Source organism: Psammomys obesus, unplaced genomic scaffold (assembly GCF_907164565.1).
Source record: "Psammomys obesus unplaced genomic scaffold, mPsaObe1.curated_primary_1811, whole genome shotgun sequence".
Lineage (NCBI taxonomy): Eukaryota > Metazoa > Chordata > Mammalia > Rodentia > Muridae > Psammomys > Psammomys obesus.
In genome coordinates, this window is record NW_026585644.1 from 4,280,914 (window position 1) to 4,299,181 (window position 18,268).

Below are 18,268 nucleotides of genomic sequence, written 5' to 3' on the forward strand. Positions count from 1 at the left end.
GTCCTCGGTTTCACCCTGGCCACCTCTGCTCCCTCCTGGTCCCCATGGTAACTCCTCCATGGTGACCTACTTTTCATGGTGTGGTGAGCTTCTTATCATCTCTTCCTCTTTATTTCTCTCTCTCCTTCCCTTCCCCTCCTATCTCTACTTGGAACCCCCAGAAGTCCTACTACTGTCTCCTCTGCCCAGCCACGCGCTCTTCAGCTTCGTTATTAACCAATCAGAGATAATCGGGGAGTAATTTTTACATAACATTGAGATAGGAGATTCCACAGTAGCGATGACAATACCAGAATCAGTCAGCCTTTAGCTCACGGCTGACAATCGAACATATAGAGACACACCTTAATACAGGGTGAATGTAGGTCACCTCCACTTTTCTTGATTGCCCAAATAGCCCAGGCAGTTTCTCTACCACAATGCTTGGTCAGCAGTTGGCAGCATGTTTATTATGAAAGACAGAAGTACAAAAATCAAAGCTTAGTCTGGGTTTTGACTGGTGGTTAGGTTTCAGTCCTTGTGGCATGTGGAGTGGGCTTGGTGTGTTTAGTTGTTGTTTTGCAACAAAGTAAACAGAACGAGAGTGGGAGTGTTGTGTAATGGTGACACCTTGGCTCCCCATCACTAGAGGATTTGAGAAAGTGGGGTCCAGCTCCACTCAACAGATATTTTGTACCTGTCTAGATGCACACTGGGGCTACATAGATGGATGAAAACAGCTCATCCCTTCATGAGCTGTCTTGTCAAGAATGTTTTGAGATATTTGAAATAGCAAGGTTTTCCTGGCAGTCATCCATTTACTTTGGAATAATGTTATTGACCTCAGAAAAATTTGTTTTCCCAACAGAACTGGGTCTTAGCTGTTGCATTACTTTGTGATTTAAAATTTGGAGGCAGCGTATCTAACAACCTATTGAAAAATGTGGGCCTTGGGTGGTCTAGATTTAATAAGGAATATTCAAATAAATTACCGGAACAATTAAAGAAGTCTACCTATTATCAAAGTGTTGCTTTAAGTTTATTTTTATTTTTTTTTAAGGAGTAATAATGATAGTTTTGTAAGTGTGTTTAGGAGAATGTCCTTACTTTTAACAAATGCACTTTGTATCATTTACAAGGGAAGTTCCATGATGTCTGCAAGTTATTTTTAGATAATTTAGGCAGAAAATAAATGCATAAGAATGTAAGTTCTGGTGGCGTGTGGGAGGGTCGGTAACAAATGTTCCTGGCTAACAGACCCTGCTGCTGGGGTCAGTGTTTGCCATTCCTGGAAAGCCCTGGGCTCAGTGAAATGGAAGACCCCCTTTGTCAGTGGGGATCCCTCTTCTCTGCCTCATCTGGGGAACCCAAATCCCCAACCGCTCTACCTGGGGAATGTGATAGCCCTTAGGGAAATGAAAGGTCCAACTCCCTTTCTCGCAACGGAACCTGTTGAGCAAGCACCTGCCATTCCTGGAGTGCCTCTCCACATTAATGAGGCATCTTAGTGCCTTAGCCCTTCAGCCAATGACAGTGGCCCACCCTGGATTTCCCTACCTCTACCCCAAAATTCTATATAACCCTCTTTCACCAGGAATAAAATTGATCTGCCTCCCCACAACTGATACCAGAAGGTTATTTCCATTTGTACTCATGAGCCATTGAAACTCATCACTTCTGCTCCCTTGTTCCTGACAGGAATGAGAGAGAGCCACACAGACTTTAAGCTTAACAATTTCATTGTACTATTCTTTTAAATTCTCTGTTGAAAAAGTAATTGCATAATAAAAATATGCATACAAGGTAATATGGTGACAAAGTTAAGGGAAAGCTGCTTCTGTTGAATAGATTGCTACTTAGTAAGGCAGGCAGCTGACATGGCATTTCCATGTCAGCAAAGCCAATTTAAGAACACCTGTTTTCCTCAGTTACTGAATTGATGGCAATAGATAATCGAAACTATTACAGACAAAATAGCATTGTGATCCAAATAGTTATGTTTTATTTTACATATAGGTACAATTTGACCAAAAGAATATATCTTATTTGGTGTTTCTCTCTTAAGAAATATGGAGAATTCCCTTTCAGCTTAGCACTCCCAAGAATAGAGTCTTAGAGAGCAGATGCAGACAGACCTTGATTCTGTTAGTCAGGGGAGTCTTTCCAGTGGTAGTATTGAATCCAGGGCCTCTAGATATTAGTAGTAAAGCACCCTGCCAGTAAGCTACACTCCAATTTAATTTTTAGCAATTAAAAAAACAAATTACTAAAAATGAATAATAACTGTTTTGTGCCAATAAATTTAGCTTCCTTAATGATTAGAATGGGTAGTTATCACTCTGCTTCATTTCCTCATCTTGACTTTGTGCCTCCTGCTTTGCACAGAAAGGCATCTGTCTTATGGATGTATTTCTATGCATTTAAGATGCATACTTATTAAAATTAGGCATGTTATAGTAAAAATTAAAAATAGTAATTTTAAATATATAACTATCCCTGAAGAAATTTTAGACTTCATAAATATCTATTATGACATGTTTGTAGGACTTTTAAAAAATCATAACCAAAAATTAATTTCATTTATTATAAGCTATTAGAATAGTTTCCTATATATTAGGTTCTTACTTGAAACAATTGCCAGCTCCCTGTGAGCTCTCCAATTTTCATTCTCTGCACCAAACACAACACTCACCTCAAAGGAAATAAGAATAGGTTATTCTAGAGGCAAATGTGCCTGTGGGCCAGGAACCCAGATTCAGGCTGTCCCTCAAAAAATACATTTCATGTGCAAATAAATTAATGGACATTTGGTAGTAATGGAACAAAAGAAGTCATAAATCAAGGCATATTTCAAATACATTACTGGAAACTGGGCTGCAGCAAAACCAGGGAATCTGTCTTGGGCTGAATGTGCTGTCTGGCAACATTCTTACCTGTTGGGTTGAGGGGGGTACGAGTCTGTTAATGTGTCAGAGAAGGTTGTACCTGGTAGTCACAGTGATGTTAGATCAGACCCAGAAGTGGGCAAGAAGTGGTTCTCATGGGGCCTAAGAACAGCACAAGATCACTGGCTCAGGACTACAGTGACTACAGTCACAGGCTGGTTCTGATCAACCAGCCTTGGGGGTCTTTAAATGAAGGTGCTGGGTTTTCCTGCGATCTTCACATCATGGTTCTAGAAATGAAGCCAAGGCTGTGTGTGTTAGGCAAGCGCATGACTGCTGAAGCATTTCAGCTCTCCACAGTCACAAAGGTGTGATCGATCAGCCCTGTCAGCACTGCAACACACAAACCGTACACAGTGTGTACAAACCCTGTTTCAGTAAGGGATACTCAGGAGCATACGTTTGCCGAGAAGCCCATTTTGGTCTTCAGGGGAACATGCAAACTTCTAGTGTGTATCTAGTTGCAACAGAGGTAAAAATTTGAGGTGTCATGTGTTTTTTGCACTCTAAGGAATTGTATACATGGTACACAAAAGCCTTCTCCCACTGACAATGATTAGTACGGTTTACTGAAGAACGCTGCAGACGCCTGTTCAGTTTAGCTGGCAAAAGGGAAGTATCACACAAGTGCTCGAAGATGGCTGTTCATGCTAGTTTTTCAAATACTACTTTATTTGGGGGTTCCTTAAAGCTACCTCCCTCCCGAACCCCAGGTAAGGGAAATGGCAGCTGGAAGGGAAAGGGGACGTAGCCCTCTTTACCTCTTCCTGCTGGGTAGGGTCATAGGATTTTTTTGTGGGCAATCCCAATATCTGTCGTCGGGAAATCCAGAAGTCCAGGGAACCAGCAAACAGCAAACAAAGCAGCAGAACAAACAGCAGCCACACCTTCTTCCTCTGGGTTGTCATATTTATTCCCTTCAAAGTCCTCAGAAGTCAGCTAATTCCAGCTGGCAAAACCATCCTCAGCACGAGACAATTAACAGGTGTGGATGAACTAAAACCCCACTTGGATTATAACAAAAACATGTTGTCATATCATAAACCAAAATGTCCACAACAGATGGTCACTTTAGTTATTAGTAGAATGTTTTCATGGGAAATTTAGAGATCAGCAAAAACTGATTCTTAGGAAAGAGTTGTGTCCAAGGCAGCATTGTGCACTAGTTAACCAGATATGAAAAAGAATACAGAACTCGAGCCAGGCTCGGTGGCACACACCTTTAATCCCAGCACTAGGGAGGCAGAGGCAGGTCCATCTCTCTGAATTCAAGGCCAGCCTGGTCTACAAACTGAGTCCAGGACAGCCAAGGCTACAAAAAGAGTACAGAACTCCTAAGTCACCCTTGGCTTTCCATTCCATTGACATTGAGAGGCAACATTTGCACTCTTTTGAGGCAGAGAGCAGAGAACTCCCACTAGGCACAGATGAAGCTGTTTCTCCAGGCCCTTAGCTGGTTAAACAAATCAAAATGATTTGTTTGCAATGCTATAGTATGTTTTCTTACTTTTGAAAAGAACAGCCCATGACACCAAGACCAAGTTCTCAGCACAAGGGGATTTATTTGCCCCAAAGGGACAAAATGCAGGGAATTAAGAAACAAAGACAGGAGATAGAGGACAAAGAAGAAGAGAGAAGGGGGAGGGATATTTGCCCTGGAGCAACAAAGGACTTCCTCTGGAGAGGAAACAGATGTGGCCCTTAGAGCAGTGAGTGGCAGCTCATAGCGGAAAAGGGAAGCTCCCACCTTAGGATACGTGGTTAATTTTGATTGAGCAAGTGAGAGTAGCCAAAAGGGGCTCCTGATTGCTGAACTCCAATGCTTTGGTAGCTGCGACTTGGTGGTCAGCCTCAGGAAGAGGAAGTGGCCAAATAAGGGAAGGGAACTTAGTGGCCAGCTTTAGGAATGTGATCTAATGGCTTAACAAGGTAGAGAGAAGGAGAAGGGTAAAAGGCAGAACCTATCAGTGCCACGTTTGGTATCCTCAGGCCTGCCAGAGTGCTAGAGTTTTACCTGTAACAAAGTTATGTGAACAAACAACTTAATAGAAAGTTTTGAAGATCTTAAGTTAGAATCAATCTTATGGAGCAGTACTAAAAATTACAAATTTTATTTGGCAGAGAGCAAGGAGCAGTCATATGCTCCTGGGTGTATATTACATTCAAGTTCTCACGGCTTCTAATGTGGGATACTCCTTATTCTCCTCCTGTATTTACAGCCTGCTTTTAAATACCATCTCCAGTAAAATGTTAGCTTCTCCCTCCCTCCTTCCATCTCTCTCTTTATCTTCCTCCCTCCCACTCTCCCTGCATCATTTTTAAATAAGCATACAGAGGAAGTCTATAAATCATCTGTCTGGTATCAGATAACCCCGGCAGAGATTTCAGAGAGCCCACGTAGAAGACAAGCATTCTCACCAAGCGGCTGTAACTCACACACCACATCAAAGGCAGATGCCAGGTGATGCTAATTCTTAGATGCCAAACATTTGACTGACTTATGTTCTTAGAACTTGGTAGCCTCTGTGTCTTGAGCTCATCTTGAAATAGTTTAGTTCCAGGGTCAGAGGACAAGCCAAAGGTCTAGGAGAGTCGAGGAAAAGGAAGTCAGGTATAGCCAGATATTGGATATGCAGTTAAATCCACTTACAGCAAGGAGAAGCTCCGTGCTAGGTGATGAACATAGATGGCTGTAGAAGAGAGCAAGTGCAATAAGGTGAGCACAACAGCTTGATCTTTTGTAGAGGCAAGGAGATCCTAAAAGTCAAATAAATTTCAGTTACAAGACAGTACAATAGTAATTGTTTTAGGCCGGGACCCCACATTGTAAGCCAGTCAAATCACATCTTGTATTTGAGATTCAGAGGAAAACACGGAAGGCCATTTACAAAACCATCCTGTGCATAATTCAACCTTGGCCACCAGGCTTAAATCCCAATGATCTAGAAAACGAACTTCCGTAGAATACTTCCTTTTCTAATTACACCAAGAGGAGGGCATAATTGTTTTGTGTGTTTTATTATTCCTGTTGTATTAGTGTACTCTAAGGCTCCAACTGTTAAGAAAGTCTCCCTCTGACCTACTTCAGTGACACTTGTGTGGGTGCTTTGTAGGAAGATATTAGTGCGTCTCGGCCTCTAGATCTCTATCATGACTGAACTAAAGGCAAAGATTGTTATTATAGAGGGACAGCCACACACTCTGTTATGGGTACATTCTGAGGACAAGAGAGAAAAAGCTATTGTGTTGCGACACCAACTTTAGTACCAGAGCATTAAACAACCAGCCCAAGCACCTCTTTATAGCGAGGGGCTTAGATCCTGAAGGCCCTTTGAGCACACATGGTCTCATAAGCCAATACTGAGCGGTATTGGTCAGAAAGGTAATCTTAGAGTAGAGTGGCTGGGTGTGCTTAGACAATAGAACATATCATATATGGATCCTAGCTTTGACTCTACAGTTGAATGAGAGTATTTGTAGAAGCTGGCAATCTAGAAGGGATCATTTGGGGGGCCAAGCAGGGAACTGTGCCTTGAGAGAACGGGTCTAGTAGAACCAGGGTGATGTGAAAGACTGCAGACTACTGAGGATGGAGACATTTAAACAGGGATGGGGATAGAAGGGTGGCAGAGATTGTGGGCCAAGCAGAACAAAGGATCTATGGAGAGTAGACCAATTAGAACAAAGGATTTTATTACAAAAAAAATTTTTTTTAAATAACATTATTTGTAAGCCAGTTTAAAAACAAAACAAACAAACAAAAAGAACTTGTAGAGACTGCAGGCAGGTGGACATAGAACACCCCGAGGCCAGCCAGCCGAGTGGCCCTCCCGCAGCAGCAGGAGACACTGCACTGCACGTATGTAGCAGGCAGGTGGCCTACTACAAACCACGGACCGTGTGAAGAGAGGTGGAGCTGGACACTCAAGGCTGGAGAAAAGTAGCCACCTGACGCCACGGTGGCCAAGCAGCAGCAGGGGTCTCTGGCTCCCACCACCAGGGGCCAGCAGTTTGGGGCTACCATTATTTGTTGTCGTTTGTTTTCTTGATGACAGCTATTCTGACTGGGAGGAGACAGAATGTCAGAACGGTTTTAATGTGCTTTTCCCTGATGACTAAATACATTGGACACTTTTCAGATATAGTTACCTGATTATTTTATTTTGCTTGCTCGGTCTGTTCAGTTCATTATTAGTTGGATGCTTTGGAGGTTTGGTGTTTAATTTTTGCTCCTCTTTATATATTATAGGTATTAATCTCCTGTCTGAGTTATAGTTGGCAAAGATTTTTCTCTTTCCTCTGGTGATCCTTTCCCTTGCTGAACAAAAGCTTTTCACAGGTCAAGCAATCCCGATTGTCCGTTCTGGCGATTGTTGTGTGTGTGGTTGGTGTCCTTTTCACACGGGGTGTGTTCCTCCAGCAACTCCAGAGTTCTGGGTCTTACATAAAAGGGTTTGATCCATGCTGAGCAGGGATCATCTTTATGGCCCTGTCTACCCAGGTGCCTCTAATTTATTATCCTGTAAATTAGGCTAACCAGTTTGCATATTTCTTAAGTTACTTTTTGGTTGTGCAACTAAGATTCCACTAACAACTTAATTCTGGCCAATGAAAACCTGCTCTGGGTTAGTATCAGGCACTGACTCATCAGAACCCTCAAATTTGTGCTGAAAGAAATGAAGGAAGTATTGGGCTACGTCAGATTTTTCTCGTAACAAAATGAGGGTTATTATTGTCCCAGGCCTGAGAAATGTGTGTTAAAATGTTGATTTTTCAAGAGCATTCAAGGTAAGAGAGAGGAATCACACTGGATCTTGATAACAGCTAATGATTTGTAAAGGAGACAGGCAGAGGAGCACACTGACCTCAGGGAGAGACAAGGTGTAGAACCGCCCTTATTAGAGCCGAGGCCAGCAGAGCGTGTTGGAGCCATTTCAGCCGCAGGGCAACAGGATGGCTGTGCATGGAAGAACTGTTCAATAAGTACTTTCTCCCTCAGGCAGAAGTATGTGAGAGAAGAGGGATTGCAGTCCTGGAACTCTGGTACATATTTATAGTAACTTCAAAACAACTCAATAAAATCTGGACTCAGGGCAATAGCACTGGAGATAGTGAGGAAAGTCTCGGAACTTGATTACAAAGTGAATGGAGGTTTAAGGATAAGAACAATAAAAAAAAAAATAGCAGATTTTGGTCTGATGAGAGAGTGAAGATACAAAATGACTGGCACAAACCAAAGGAAGGTCCAGGAGTTGCTTCCCTTGTTGACTCTGAGTTTCATCCATTGTCACCTGACTGGAGTGTTCTTCTGTTATGTGTAGACTTAGAGTTTCTTTTCACTGAAAGTAGAGTTTTGCATACCGTATATTCTAATTACACTTTCTTCTCCCAGATCCTCCCCACCTCCCCATTCACCCAAATCTCATTATAATACAAACAAGCATCTAAAAAGCTAATAAAAGATGAAATGAAAACAAATCAGAATAGAGCAAAATAAAAAGGGGGAGAAAAGAGTCAAAGCAAAAAAGCGCCTGAAACACATACAGATGCTCACACACACTGACACACAGAGAAAACAACGTTAGAAATGATATTGGATAATCAAAAGATCTGCAAGATTAAAAAAAGAAAAAAGTCCAGACAAAGGGTTGTGAGACAAAAGAACTTACAGAAGTACCATTGACTTTGTTTGGTATTAGCCTCGTACTGCTGGACAGGGACCTGCCAGTGGGACACCCTTGGAGAGAACTGAGTTAGTCAGTGTTCCAATGCCAAGACAAGACGGAAGGAATCTGAGCAGCTTTCATACATGACCTTTGACACTCTTATCTAGACTGGCATTGCTCGGTGACTAACTACAGACATTAAAGATAGCTTCATAACTCTTTTTATAATTTACAGAAAGAAATTCTGGATCAGCAGCAGCGAGAGCGAAATGATACAAGCTTTCATGGCGTGTGCATGTTTTGCAGTGAGGAATTCCTTGGAAACAGGTTTGCCATTCTACACGTTTCATAAGTGCTGTGGGCCAATATGTCTTCTCTGCCCTTTATTAAAGAATTTCCTACGTGGCTTGGAGCAAACCTCAACCCTACATCGGATCATAACTCATCTTTGCCTCCATTTTGTGGTCTTCTTGGGTCTTTTCTGGTTATTCATAGAGCCTTACCCTTGAGTACACTCTTCTAAAACCCCCGGGTATGGCAGAAACTCTCAGAAGGCTTCATGACATCTTACTCCCAGACTGTCTTAAGTGGTTTATCTAATGTAGTGTTTGCCACAATTGATACTTTTCTCAAGCAGCTGCAGCATCATAAAAAAGAAGAAAGAAGAAAAAAGTCTTTGATTACATGTGGAAAATGTTCAGGTGGTGGGATTTGTTCTCTAAATCAGTGGAGTCACATCAGATAAAGACCAACTTTGTGAAGAGAACGTGGGCAACACCTGCCAGGCAGGGTGGCTAGTGACAGACTCTAGGGATGTCCACTGCCATGTGCCACCTGGGCTCTGAGGCTGCCGCTCTGAAGGCTAGAGAGGATCTGCAGAGAGAGAAATGGAGAAGGACAGTTACGACACCACTCAGCTCACAGCTCCTGCCATCACTGAGTCATTCTTCCGAAGGAAATGCGCCTGGGATTCTGTGAATCTCATGGTTGATAGCACTAAGTTGTTTCGTCCACACTGCTGTCGAGGAGGGCAGCACAGAGCTCACTCTGTCTTCTTCTGTGGGCGGGGAGGGGGGGGGGGGCTCACACAGCTGTGCTTTTAGCTTCATCCTGTTTGTCCAAACCCCAGAGCTGAAAAGAAAGATCTGACGGCATCCAGTATGAAGCCAGGAAAGACAAGACCCAGGAGAAGAGGCAGAAAACTATTTCTGAAGTGTATAGGGCAAAAAACAGAGAAGAAAGGGTATTTGGAGTATTTTAAGTAAAACTTCAATTCTGCCTAGGATGTTTTAATTATATATTCATAATCATTGCCTGCCTTTAAGGACCAGTTTGAATATGGAATATTGCTTCTTCATAGCTTCTAATTTGAAGTAAAACTGTGATTAATGATAAAAATTAACGTTATAAAGAAGGTAAGAAATTGAAATACTAGCTAAAATTGTTGTGCACGTAATTCAGTGGAAATTAAGGCAAAATTAATGTGAAACTAAAGTAAAAAGTTTAGTTAATTGTCTTGTCTGGTCTTAAAGAAGCTCCGAATCTGGGAGAAAAACCAGACTACAGAGGCTCCCTGCTCTCGCCAACTAGTTGCTGCGCTAGAAGAATGAGAGCAGAGGGCCCCAGCCACCCTCCCATCTTGTCTCAGGTTCATAGGTTGAATCCTCCAACCTCCAACCACTTAGGGACCAATAGAATTTAGAAAAGAATAGAGCTGTGGGTCTTGGGTCATATAACTAGGATGATGACAGTGCCACAAATATACCTTTTACAGTCTGAGAACCCAAGAAAACTAGTGGCAAATTTAGTCCCAGTCTGAAGACATGGGAAACCCAAGGACCAGTGGTTGTGACATCTCAGGGTCTTAAGGACAGAAGAAGATAAATAGTTGCCCATCTCACTCTCCAAATCCTAATGGATGGATCAGGTTGTGCCTGCTTGCTTTGGTGAGGGTACTTGTCTTTATTCAGCTTTCTTATTTTTGGACCAGTCTCTTCCAAAAACATCCTCACAAACATACCCATAAATAATGCCTTATGACCTTTCTTTAGCCAGGCAAGGTGATGCATAAATTAACTATCACAGTAATGGAATGCTTTATAGCTCTACCTCTCTGTAGTGCCCCCTTCAGTACCTAGATGTCAACTGTGGAATTCCAGGAAGTCCTGGTCAAGTTAGGTGACTCCTAGGCAGCCAAACAAAACCAGAAGGGCATCAATCTGGTCACCAAAGCAGAGCCTAGGGCCACATGGAGATCATTAGCGCCATAATAACCTCCCTTCAGACTGTCTCTGCAGCTGCTAAACCCTGTTCCAAGTCTGAAATGGGCATGGAAACCTTGGGAAGATATCAAGGTGAGAAGGCTAGAAAATCTTTTCAGTTTTCTGAGCCAGCAGAGTGGAGCTTGCTACCTGTCACTTTGAAGATCTAGAGACCTGTCTGGCAGGCCCCAGAAAGTTAGAGGAGGGCTAGGCCTCAAGAACACATTCAGAGGAGCGAACAGCAAAGGTTAGACCATGGGGAGCATACCAGAACCCTTGCAGCTCTTGAGCCAACTGCTGGATCTGCATCCATCTCAAAGCTTGTATGCCAGTCCTAAACAACCTGGGGGCATCTGACTCAGGCCCACTACTCTTAGAAAAGACCTTAGAGTCAGGTGAGGTTGGGTTTGGCCCAATGGAACTCTAAACATGTCCTAAGAACAGTGCTACCTCAACTCCCCAAGTCAACTCTTTTAGCCTGCAGAAGCCACTATTCACAGAGACTCGGGGCACGTTCCTTGTACCAGCCACGGGTATAGGTCCCATCTCCTGGTTTTCAAACCTTGGACTACAGGCCTTTAGTCCTCAGAGGCTAGGGGAGGAGGTACCATCAGTACACTCAGTATAATTTATAGCAACCAGAGACCTTGGATATGTAGTGTAGGGTAGCGGAGAAGCTGTCAGCTCATCTCCCCTCAGCCGGCTGTTCTTTCTGACTCTGTCTAGGAATAGTTGGTGGCTGCATCTCATCCTAAAAGCCCGGGCATGTATAACTGAGTTTTGTCCCTTCTCCGTGGATCCTGAGGCTCTGCCCTGCTCTAGCATGGACCTAGGGTGTAGGAAGCTTCCCGACTCAGTGCAGCATAGCTCTGCCATCCATTGTCCACCCCACCTGCAGTAAGAGGGTCCCAGTCTCTCTCTGCCTGGAGTCCTCCACAGCACGGGCTCCACCCTGAAACCTGTGCATTGGATGTCCTGGGAGACTCTGGTCTGACCATCAATGTAAAGTACCCAACAAGTACCTTAGTTGAAGTTGTAAGTTATCAGTAAGCAGTTAGAGAACATGGCTTATTAACCACAGATTAAATGTGCCCCCTGTATCATGAACAGAAAGTTAACAAACCTTCATGGAGAGAAGGTTGCTTTATTTCTCTTTTAAAAAAAAAATTCAAGAACACTTTTAAGGAATAAAGTAAGATGGATAAAATAAAAACTTGTGCAGCAATTGTGCTCGGTCTGACAGCGACGTACATACTCACGCATGCCCTAAAGCTCCCACCTTTACTTATGAGAGAGTTGTGTTACTACAATTTGTTACATATCTATGCTTCCTGTCGTTGAAGTTTTAGAAATTAAGATGTTCATGTAATACATAAAACCACAGAATACCACTTGGCTCAATAGAGAAGTCAAATCACATCAACAGGGGTGGAAACTGGAAGGCATGATATCAAGTAAAATGTGTCTTGCCCAGGGACACAAGTATTTCATGATCTCAGTCATGTGTGGAATCTGAAAAGAAGCTGAGGCTGTAGGAGTGGAGGATAGAGCAGGGCCTGACAGTGCCTAAGAAGGGTAGTGGGAAAGGCAGCGTCCATTGCTGTGTGTCCATCATAGCTGAACAGCAGTAAGAGGTTTGGTATGCTGCTGGTGTCCAACAGGGTGACTGCAGCCAATGCCAATGTGCTGTGTACCACAAAAAGCTAAAGGAAGAAGTTTGAGTGATCAGTGATGGAGCAGAAGGACGGAAGCACTATATGATAGCTGTGTATCAAAATGCCATGTGGCAATCAGTGAATACGCACATCATATTTTTACACGTAAGTTAGGAATAAACGTAAATGTAGAAAGCAAAGTCTCCTTGTGTACAGAAGCTAGTGTGCAAATGCGCCTCCAGGTTATCATGACCTGTCCACTTAACATTTATTAACAGCAGCTTCATAATCTGTTTGGTGCTGTGCTAGGCAAATGTCCGTGATCTCCTGTCACAAAAAAGGCCATCTTGATATTAACCAGTTGCCTCTTCTCTTCTCCGGTAGGTCAGTCAAGATCTTCCAGAGGAACAGTGATAAGGGAAAGTGTGAGACTCGTTAGTGGAATTGCCTTTTCTGTTTGTAGAGGCTGAGCACTCCCACAGTACACCATTGAAGCGTTAGAGACAGAAGTGTCCCAGGCAGATCCACGTGACTCATAGTCGGGGTTGTTCATTTCCAGGCCTAAGGCCAGAGAGTTCTGGGAGCACTGCTGTAAGCTGCAGTCCCAAGGCCATGGGGCCTGTGGTTCAGTATCTCAGGGATAAAAAGTGATGCTGTCTGAACCCGAGGAAACAGAGACCCAACGAACAGCACCTGCCCAGCGAGGACAGGCTTCCTGCTTCCTTAGTCAGACACACACCAGCCTTCCGTGAAAATGCCCTTACCACCACACACACCAAAGGCATTACTAGTTCTCCAGTATCCCTCATCCTGGGAAAGTGAATGCCTAAAATCAACCATCACTCTCATAACTGGAAAAGCGAGGCAGCATTATTTGTTTACTTGATTAAACCGTAAGACCTCACCAGGTACTGGTGGTCACGCCTTTAATCCCAGCACTCGGGAGGCAGAGGCATGTGGAGCTCTGAGTGTGAGGCCAGCCTGGTCTACAGAGTGAGTTCCAGGACATGAAAGAAAGAAACGGAAGGAAGGAAGAATGGAAAGAAGGGAGGGAGGGGAAGGAAGCTAGAACAGAACCTGGTGGTTCCTATAGACATGTGGGTTTGCATATTGTTGGGCATATCCATTTTAACAAGGCACAAGTGTTTATGTCTGTATTTAGTATTTGATTCTTCTCTGATTAGTTATATAATGATATTCCTAACCTGATTTGCTCTTGGATTATCTATAAGTAATAGAGCTTGTTCACATTTCTTCACAGATCTGTTCTGTTGAACCACATGGCCAGAGAGCACGCTTTCAATATTGGCCTGCCAGACAACATTGTAAACTGTGCGGAATTCCTGTGCACATTACAGAAGAAACTGGACAAGTAGGTGCTCTCTCACAAAACACAGCCCAAGTCAGTCAATATAGACATGCTGAATATTTAAAGGTCATTTTAATAATTTAATTTAGAATTAAAGAAATGAAAGTTACCTTTTTTTGGTATTGTGTGCATTTTGTCTACATTATCTTGCCTTCTGCTGAGTTTTTAAATTATTGCTTTAAAATGCATGACTTATGCCAAACAACATATAAGCTATATCATAAAAAATGTACCCATCATCTATTTTACTTGCTTTTCTCATACTGTGACCAAGTACCTGGCAGGTCACACCCTAAGGAAGGAAGGGCTTATTTTGGCTTATAGTTCCCAGGGATGCCAAGCACTGTGGCAGGGAAAGGAACAAGAGGAGCCCAGTCACAGTGCTTGCACAGTCTAGAAACAGAGCAGTCCTTCCCACAGTTGCAGCTAAACAGCCAAGTTGACCAATTTAGGCTGCTACAAAGCAAAGCAAACCATGCTTCCTACAAAGCCAAGTGGGTACAGGGAGGGAGGTATTCATGGAAGGACCACATTACCCTCGCTTCTTTTTTTGCAACCTAAATAAATAAATGTAAAATTAAAATTAGGGTTCTTACAGCAACCATTCAAGAGAGATGGTTAGCAATGTCTGTGTGTTTCTTTTAGTCTACAGTGTTTGTACTGTGAGAAGACCTTCAGAGACAAAAACACACTTAAAGATCACATGAGAAAAAAACAGCATCGTAGGATCAATCCGAAGAACAGAGAATATGACCGATTTTATGTCATCAATTACTTGGTAAATCTCATTTTTATAGTTTAAAATATGGTTACAATACTGCACTCGAAATCTACCTACAAGCCAACTAATGTCTAGGTAAGGAGTAAATCAGTACAGAGGTTAAAAGAAACATTATCAAGAAGTGGTTACCAGGGCTTTACAAAGCAAATTTGATTGGTTGCCTTTGTTTTGACAGATGTTTCTACAGTAAAGATGACAGATATTCTCTAAGAATACAGTGTGATAGCAACTAGAGAAAACAAACAATATTTCATTATCTACATACCATTCCACATTTGTCTTCTCTGTAGCTTGAATCCAGAGGTTTGTTCATTCTGTTTGTAAAAGCCATTTATTGAGCATTGGCTGTGCTAGGTGCCACACAAGATAACTCTTTAAAAGCAAATTCTTTACTCTTCTTCCATCTTCCCACTAAATGATCCCCTCCATCCCTTATTCTCAAGTAAAACGTGTGTCGACATCATTGTCTGCTTATTTTTGAGGGAAGTTTCAGAGAAACTGTTCTAGAGTTTCAGAGAAACTTTACTAGGGAAGTATTTTTTATTTGTTTGGTGGCCCTTGCAGGGATTTTAAATGTCCTAACGGACAAAGTCTATCCTGTCTGCTGCCCGCTGGGGATTTGTCCTTTGGGGACAAAAAGAGGTATTCAGCTAGAGACAAAGTCACTGGAGTTATTTACAATCCTGGGAGGGGATTTTGGACTGACATAATGACTGGAGAATGCTGCCAGGCCTACTCTCAGTCCCCCAACCTTTTAGTTGTATATCATGAGGTATGTTACCATCCATAGAAAGGATTAAGTCTACAGAAAGATGAGAGTTCTGAGTCTGATATTTTCTAAAGCAAGAGGTAGTTGTTTGTTTGTTTGTTTGTTTGTTTGTTTGTTTTTCCCCTCTCAATACAAGTACATTAAAATCCAAGCCTGTTGATTTGGAAAGACTAAGTGAATATTATCAGCCAGTTCATGTGTTGGATAGAAAGCCGTATACAGGTTTGTTGGAACTCTCTGTTCTGATGTGCACTTTTTATGTGTTATAACTTAGTCATGCAGCGTCAAACTGAAATTCTCCTCAAAAAGTAAGTTTAGCACGTGTGACTTGTGTGACTCGGAACCTTGCCAAGGTTTACTAGGAGTGTTTTACAGCTAGCCCCTAGGCAAAGGCACTGCCCGAGCCCTTCAGTCTTATCTTAAAATGATGCAGTCATGACTTCCTAGAGTAAATGCTGCTTCCAAGCCCAGCCCACTCCAACAGGAAGTAGACTCCTGCACTGTCTGGAGTCTGCGGCTGCTGCAGCAAGCTGTAAACACAAGTTAATAGTCTCTGCTTCCGAGGCCCTTTTAAACTAACATGCAAGAGCTGCGAATTGGCAGGACGCTGTGTAGCTGGAGTCTGTATCTAGGAGGGAGACTTCAGAGGGCCCACACACTCACATTCTGCTGGCATTTTGTAAATGACTGCTAACTACTTCTTGATCCCTGAGCATCAAGTAGTTTGGCCGTCTAGCTGAAATTATTGATGAGTGCCAGCTGTCCCCAGGGGGAACATGATGGATTGTACTAACCACAGATTTGCCCGTTGCAGTTCGTGGCTCAAGAGAAAATAATGATCTTAGTAAATATGAAATGAAAATGAAATCAGGTACTATTGACAAAAATCCCATTTTTAAAATAATAGCAGCTGACAGAGATCTTTCTGAGGGCCAGACACTATGACAGGTATTTATATACTGGGTCATTTAACCTCGTCCTCAGGGCACACGCATTAGTAAGAAAGCCTTCTTGGAGATAAGGAGACTGGGGCACGGTGAGGTTCCACATGCTCACGCAGCCAGGGTGAATCAGGTATCCACTGTGTCTTCATTCCCATGGTTGAAGCCATGCTGGAACCTCTGTTGTATTCTCAAAGCCGAGTTCCCTCAGGAAGTGCTGATCTTGTGATGACCTGTTCTCCTGTAACAAACCAGAGAGTAAAGCTGGGTGAACTTATACTTTGAGACTCGCCTACAGCCATAGCATTTTCAGCCCAAGTATTGAAGCAAATGGTTAGTAGATATAAAAATGACACACACGGCTTCCGGGATTAGGAGGGGCTCAGGTGCCAGCAATTCTCCTTCCCACCCCATAGATGCTGTTGAGCAGCTTTCTTAATTTCTGTAAGCCTCAGTTTCCCTGACTATAAAACAGAGGTTAATATTACTGCCCTTGTTAGGTTATTGGGGTTAATAAGACCATCATGTAAAGCTAACCAACGGAGAACCATTTGATACCAAATTTCCATCCTGAGGCACAAGGTGTGCCCTTTGTGTATGTGTAGTGATTACGTCAACGTGTGTGTGTGTGTGTGTGTGTCTCAGTGGGATCACATAATAAATGCTATTCAAGTTTATTTATATATATATAAATGATTAGGAAAAATGTATTCTGATATAGTAGCATTTTTAAAAAATGATTCAAACACTTGAGATAGAGACAGAAGAAAGCAGTCATGTCCCTGAGGTATATGACTATACTGAACTAAAGAAGCATTTACCAGGTGTGTCAGCCTTCGCAACATCCTAGCAGTGCTGGAAGAGTCTAGGAATGAATAAAAAGCACAGTAATACTTAGGCTGTTCATATAAGAGACAGTTTCAAATAATATTAATACATCATTAGAGAAACATTAAAGCCAGCAGTTTCTCAGCAACATTATAGTTTTATTTTAGACATGTTAATTAACAGTATTTAATGTGAAGAACAAGTCATTAACAGGAAGAATAAGTTCTCTAAAAATTTGCCTAAGTGATAAGTAAAGATAAAACCTTACTTTTTCAAAATAAGAGAAAAAGCTTGAGAGACGTCCATGGCTTATTCCTCTCAAGGACATGGGCAAATGAAAAAACTGTGTTAGTAGTCTGTGCTGTGTCCCTTCTGTCCTGTTCATGCACTCCACATACTTTCAAGTCAGACTTTAGGAGACTGAGGCAGAAGGAAGCATTTTGCAAGAGCACTGACTGTCTACTGAGAGTTCTGAGACTGGTGGGAGCGCATCGGATGAAAACCCTTTCCCAGACCAGCATTCAGCCTGGTCTTTGGGCTCTGCAGTAGTGGTGCAAGCACCCACTGAGGAGCTTTTTGCTCCATTTCAAACTCTTCTAGCATCTCCAGGGCATCCTGGATATCCTAGCAAGATGCCAGCCAGCAGTCAACAAAGGTGGGAGAGCAAGGGATAGCGGCTGCTTTCAGCTGCCCTGCAAACTAAGCACACTGACAAGTGCTTCCCTTCTCCTCAGGTGAGGTAATTTCCGAGTTGAAAGACTGACATTCATTTCTGAATGTAACAGACACACAGAGACTCTGTTGACCAGTCGGGATCACCTACCTCAAATCTTGCTTTGTTCCCTCATCAGGGGGAAACCAAAGTGCAGTGATTAGGAGTACTTGTTAAGAGACGGCTCTCTCTCAGTTTCTCCAGTAGATACTTCAGCCCTGGGGAGAGCAAATCGCTTCACATCACTGGGCTCCAGCCACATGGTCCTAAGGCACTCATGCTTCAATCCCAGAGTTGTCTAAAGGAAACTAGTTCTGTTGCATTTTTATCATTTGGTCTGTTTTATTTTATATTATTTTATT

The 18,268-nt window shown here is 42.6% G+C and overlaps 1 protein-coding gene across 1 annotated transcript in view; it reads left to right on the forward strand.

Annotated features, from left to right (window-relative positions):
- Znf277 (zinc finger protein 277) overlaps nucleotides 1-18,268 on the forward strand; it is a 96,385-nt gene that overhangs the window by 67,243 nt on the left and 10,874 nt on the right. The window contains exons 5-7 of the mRNA XM_055624132.1: nucleotides 8,826-8,917; nucleotides 13,768-13,878; nucleotides 14,521-14,653. Coding sequence (XP_055480107.1) covers nucleotides 8,826-8,917; nucleotides 13,768-13,878; nucleotides 14,521-14,653 — 336 coding nt within the window. The remainder of the gene's footprint in view (nucleotides 1-8,825; nucleotides 8,918-13,767; nucleotides 13,879-14,520; nucleotides 14,654-18,268) is intronic.